Source organism: Helianthus annuus, chromosome 6 (assembly GCF_002127325.2).
Source record: "Helianthus annuus cultivar XRQ/B chromosome 6, HanXRQr2.0-SUNRISE, whole genome shotgun sequence".
Lineage (NCBI taxonomy): Eukaryota > Viridiplantae > Streptophyta > Magnoliopsida > Asterales > Asteraceae > Helianthus > Helianthus annuus.
This window is the reverse complement of record NC_035438.2, coordinates 70,100,978-70,107,064: the sequence shown is the minus strand read 5'-3', so window position 1 is coordinate 70,107,064 and position 6,087 is coordinate 70,100,978. Positions and strand designations below refer to the sequence as shown.

The 6,087-nt window shown below is 40.3% G+C and overlaps 1 protein-coding gene across 2 annotated transcripts; it reads right to left on the bottom strand.

Annotated features, from left to right (window-relative positions):
- Positions 1-2,732: 2,732 nt before the first annotated feature.
- Positions 2,733-5,487, bottom strand: LOC110865619 (protein WHAT'S THIS FACTOR 1, chloroplastic). 2 transcript variants are annotated; one of them, XM_035974827.1, is made up of 3 exons: positions 5,103-5,487; positions 4,360-4,896; positions 2,733-4,244 (listed from the first exon to the last, which is right to left on the bottom strand). In XM_035974827.1, exon 3 carries the CDS (start codon positions 4,200-4,202, stop codon positions 2,901-2,903), a length of 1,302 nt encoding a protein of 433 aa, XP_035830720.1. In that variant the 5' UTR covers positions 4,203-4,244; positions 4,360-4,896; positions 5,103-5,487; the 3' UTR covers positions 2,733-2,900. The 2 variants fall into 2 exon arrangements, with proteins under 2 accessions (XP_035830720.1, XP_035830721.1); XM_035974828.1 differs by lacking the exon at positions 4,360-4,896.
- Positions 5,488-6,087: the final 600 nt, after the last annotated feature.

Genomic DNA, 6,087 nt, shown 5'->3' with positions numbered 1-6,087 from the left:
TAAATCAGGTCACATGAGAAGCACATGAGGGTATATTGGTCTTTACCTTAATACTAGAAAAATAAAATTATAAAAAATTCAAATCTTCATAATCTGCACATTATATCTCAATTTCCTTTGGCAGACGACGGCTCCCCTCTCCGACAACACCCACCAGCAGACGAACCACCCTCTTCCCTCTGCTCCGTCAATTTTCAGACCGGCGACGGCGCCGCTGCTCATGGCGGCGGCTGTGGGTTGCGACGCTAATCAGGAGGCGGAGCCGCTTTCCCGACAAGAACACCGGTAAGATTTTGACTCCTAAGTTCATCATCTCAGATCCTTTAGATCCCCAAATCTTTTTGTTTTTTTTTTTTTGGCTGTTTCGTGTTGTTCAGGAGGGGTCGGTGAAGGTGGATGATGTTGATGTTGAAGACAGATGATGATGATGGTGGTGGTAAAACACCGTTGCCGGCGGCTTCAGTCCGGCCGGCAAGTGAAGGCAGTGGTGTGGTCAGTTTCGGGTTAACAACAGTCGTCCTTAAGTTCGGATTCAAACAACTCAGAATTCGGGTTTGGTATAACTCGGTTTGACAGGTGGGTTGTGGTGGGGGGAGGTGGGTCGTGGTGGCGGTGATGGCGGCGACAGGTGGGTCGTGGTGGAGGTGGTGGCGGCAGGTAGGTTGTGGTGGTGGTAAGATTGTTAGATAGAGAGAAGAAGGGGGTATGTTGATGTGCAGGTGATTGAAAGATGGAGAAGATGATAGTGGGGTTTAGGGTTTTTATAATAGGGCACAGTAATTGATAGGTATAATGACATTAATGCCCTCATGTGCTTCTCACGTGACCTAACTTAACTGGGAAAACAAACAGGGTTTAGGCTAAAGGACATAACCTGATTGGTTTTTCAAACATTAAGGATGTTTTCTGAGGTTATTAAAGATAAAGGACATACTTTGATATTTTAGACATACATAAAGGACGAACTTTGAAATTTACTCTTATTTTAACGCCCCGCTTGCAGTATGCGCATATAATGTGGGCCCCATGTGCAAAAGTGAAAGTGCACTAATTTTAATGTTATTTTACTAATTTCATGAAAATAACGTTAAAAGCGAAGGACGGTTAATCATGCATCATGTGGTGGCGTTGATAGCCGAAAGACAAGGAAGTACATGCACTAATCGGCCTTTGTCCCAATTGCTGAGTGTTATATGCATTATGTCCAAGATTTGATGCAAAACCACTATCGAGCCAGGGGTCTCACTGGAAGTAGCCTCTGTATTCAATGACGTGTGATTAGTCACATAATTTAGGTGGTGTTTGATTTACAGTCATGAATCATTATGGGTATGAGGTCGGTGGCAATTTTAATAATTAAATGATTAAATAATCAGTTGTTTTTGTGTTTGATAAATTTGCTTTTTGTTAATGAACTAATATATAAAATGAACAAATTAAACCAAATTATATGGATATGAAAAATCGAACATTTTTTTAGAATTTAACCAGCATATGCAATGCATACAACAGTGGTAAAAAGCCTTTATAAACAAATACCAACAACTAGAAATTTTCATGAGACAAAGGGAGTAGAATGATACCATGGCTACTGCAGGGTATATCTTCAATGTTTCTGACAAGGCTGCAAAAAGGTATGTCACCATGATTCATCAAGTCAATGCCGACGACATGCTACAAAAAATAAGGGTGAAGGGGCACCCCTCTAATTAGGTGAGGAAAAACTTTTTTTAACCCAATCATACGTTGTCATGTCATTTCCCCTCTATAACTTCTTTCTTGTCCAAAAACGTACGGGGTGCACCCCTCTTAGGGGAATTGTTTTTTTATTCAAAAAAAAAAAGAAAGAAAGAAAAATTTTCATTGGTCTCCGATTTCCCTCTCTCCTTCCTTTCATCGGTGCCTCCTTCCCGATTTGGTTCCCCGAAATAGCTCACCGCCTTGATGGCGGCACCGCCCCACTCGGCAAAATTGGTTCCCGCACGGGGTCACCGAGGGTGCCCCGCTCCCCCTAAGTCAGCAATATGGAAGTCAAACTTTCAACGGTAACATTTAAGTTATGCTGTTGATTTTCTAGTTCTCTTCTATTCGCTGATCAAAGACCAGTTTTATGCTCTTTTGAAGAGAAGCTTCACTGCCAATCTTAAGAAACCGTGCATATTTCCTATGATGATGCTTCCATTTCATACATTTCCAAAAGACTTAAAAAAAACGATTAGTTTGCAGTGAAAAATCCGACACAGCAGTTTAAAAAGTCAACCTTTGAATGAATTTTGTAATTCACTTGCATATCAAAGATTATTGACTTCTGGCAAACAGAGAAAAATCCCAACCAATTTGTTCGAATAACTGCACAACTTAAGTCCCTCAAAACCCATGTTGAGAGCATGATACTTGCAAGCTTTCAGTTAACCCACCAACCCGTTTAACACATTTACAATTTGATTGCAAGTTTGCAACCCATCAACCTGTTTTGACTTGTTTAGAAATCGGTTAAACGGGTCGAGTTTGGGGTGCACGATTTTAAGTGTGGGCGAGTTAGGGTTGATATCCCTAACACGAATAAATAAATGGGTTGTGTTTGGGTTCAACGACTCAACCAACCAACCCGAAACCTGACAGGATTGACACCCCTAGAAAAGATATCATGGCCAAAAATGTGCGATGACCATAAAAGATTTCGCTTTTGCATTACTACAAGAACTATAATTTCTCTACAAAAAGAAACCAACTAGCAGTCAGTAATAGGACTCTAATTATTTCAAGTATGCACGACTAATGAATAATCCGTTATGATCCAATAAAGGTAGAAGGTGAGCTTAAAAGTATGTTAAATAATGATGAACAAAAGATAATTAAAGGTGCAAGAAAACACAACATTTATAACCTTGTGATGTTTATTACGTATCGTTATAAGCTTTCTGAACTTCTCCAATATCCATCTCAGAGATTTGTGTAACCAACTCATCTTCAACATCACTCATCGTATCATCCTCTTCTTTGAACGATCGGTCAATCGAAATAGTGTTTTCATCTTCCGAATCACTCTCAAACAAATCATTATCAACGAAATCATCCATGTCATCAAAAGTCTCAATCTTTTTCTTCCTTCCTCTATAACCAGTAAGGCTAACAACTTTCTCCTTCCAAACAACCAACGGGCATTTCTCAATCAATTCCGACCCATCATACGCTTCCGTCAAGAACACACTGAATCTTTTCCCTCTTTCCGAAACATAAAAGATCCCGAAATGCTTCAACAATATCCTCATCAGCTTCTGTGGCATCACAAACTCCCTCCTAAAGTGAGTCAAATGATCCGTAATCAACCGTTTCTCGTTCATAAAGCTTAACACCTCATGCATTACCGCAATCGCTCGCTTATCGAACTCAACCGACCCCGCTTTCAACTCTTTCGCATCTGCATAAGGCGAAAGATACTCCCTTTTCTGAAAATTCTCAATCTGCCCACCGTATCTATACACTTTCTTGTAATCCGGAGGAAACTTCATCGGAAACGCTAACGAAAGCCTCCCCGGAACATGATTTTCGGCTTTCGTGATGCCCGTAACTTTCTTTTCCACTTCAGTAACAGACCAACATGGGTTCCAAGAAACAAGCTTCAAGAACTCAACATCATCCTCATCTTTCAAAACCCGAAAACAATCCGGATACTTATGCACCCAATGCTTTCGAAAATCATATGGCAGCCCTAAATCCCTCCTAAAATGAGCAATTTTATCCAAAGGTAAAATCTTGTTTACAGACATCATTAACAACCTTGTTACATGCTCCACTGCCTTTCCCTCATTCTCTGCTATTAATCTTTCTTCTTCTTCAACCAATTCTTCGCCTTTCGCGGTTAACCCGACCCATGTGGTGCCCCTTTGGTCCTTATACATCTCGAACAGCTTCGGCGATTTGCGAATAAAGTCTGATATCTTGTGGGGCTTTGGCAGATTGAGCTGGCGCCTGTGTTGATCAAGAGACCTGATGGGAATAACTTGTTCGGGTTCTTGCTTTAATAATTCTAATAGAAAGAGGATTTTGGAGGCGATTTTGTGCTTTTCGACTGCGATTTCGAGGGCGTGGACTCGTTTCTGTTGGCTTCTGTCTTGAACCCGTTTGCTTGTTGTCATTAATCGTGTAACCGAGGGTAGGTAGTGAGGGTTTTTGAAGGGTTTAATGAGTTGGTTTGCCATTTGATCATGGGGTGCCCAACAGGTGTTTGTGAAAATGCCTGACTGAAGTGATTGTGAACAGGATCAGAGATGGCGAAATATTGTTGTAGAGGGGATGAATTGCACCAGAAACCGATTGAGTAACAGGAATTGATTGAAAAGAAGAAGCAATACGAACCTCAGTGGATTGAAGGAGGAGCAAACTAGGGTTTATAACGGTTGTGGTGGGGTTTTAACGAATTTATTCATTTCAATTCCTTAAAATCCGAATTGGTTGGAAGGCTCTTAAAAAATTCAATATTTTATACTAAAAAGTTCTTCTTTTGTTTTTTTAAATTAACACTATAAGAAAAAGAGTAAACTTCTGTTTTGCTCTCTGTGGTTTGGTCGTTTTAACGGTTTTGCCCTAATCCTTTAAAAATAGACATTTTACTCCCCGATCTATAAATCTTATCTCTATTTCACTCCCCGCTCCTAACACCATCCAATTCAACTGTTAAATACTGGTCACATGCCCCTCACATGAGGGGCATTTTAGTCTTTTCCCATCTAAGAAACTTTTACCATTTTTTTATTGATAAAACAAAAGAAGATGGCCACCCCTAATAACAGTCTCCTGCCACTTGTTGCACAGCTCGGTTTTCGACATTCCCTAGTTGTACACCTCAAACTTCAACCCCCTGCTGCTTTCTTCTCCAGGGATACGCACCCGTTGCTATCACAATTATTAGGTCAGGTTGTGAAATTGAATAAAGCATTAAAGCATTCGTCCCTTTTAATCAAAAATACATAAATTCAATTCTAAAGTCAAACTTTACGTAACATATCAATTGAAAATGACTAATGAATGGTCAAAATATCTTAAACAGATTGAATAATAAAAACCAGATCTAATTCAGGCATTGATTAACAAACACTTACCGATTGACCTAAGGAAGGAGTTGTAATACAGCTGCTCGTACTCGATACAAAGATCGTCAACCTCTATAACACATTCCTGTAAGCTCGCGAGACACATTTTGTAGCTATTATACAGCTGCTGGTACTCGAGGATGAAACTCGCTTGACTGAGGCGATTCTCGGTTGCGATTGCATTTGCGCTGAACGCATCGTCATCGAACGAACAGTCAGATGGGGAAGAGATTGACAGCTGTGAGTGCGATAGCATTTTTGGTTCGCGATGCTGGTTTCAGGTGGTGGTTCACGGTGGTGAACACTGGTGTTCAGAGGTGGTGGTTGTGGTGGCCAAAGATGATGGCTGATGGTGGTTGTGTTTCAGAAAAAGAAAGAAAGGGGTGAAGAAGATGATAGGGTGGCCCATCCCCCTTTGTTTTATAAATAAAAAAATGTTAAAAATATCTTGGATGGGAAAAGACTAAAATGCCCCTCATGTGAGGGGCATGTGACCAGGATTTAACAGTTGAATTGGGTGGCGTTAGGAGCGGGAAGTGAAATAGAGATAAGCTTCATAGATCAGGGAGTAAAATGGCCATTTTTAAAGGATTGGAGCAAAACCGTTAAAACGACCAAACCACAGGGAGCAAAACGGAAGTTTACTCTAAGGAAAAAATTAGCAGGGATCGGGTCGTGTTTATTGAAGTGGCTGAAAGCTCGTCTATGGTTACACAAGTTAGTTATTAATTTCAATTCCTTCGCAGTAAAAATTCTACAAAACAAAACTGACGACACATGCTTAGAGCTGCACTGTCAACGTTAAAGTTACACAACTTTCGCTATGTTTTACAGGATCAAATACAAAGGCTTCTAAAAATAAGAAGTCGTACAACAGGTATCAAACAAACTCCGACTGACCTCATTTAAGCGGCATTGGAACCGTCTCATCGAACTCTATGATGTGAGATTTTAGGTTTTCACTTTTGGATTTATAGGTTGAAGATTTTAGAAT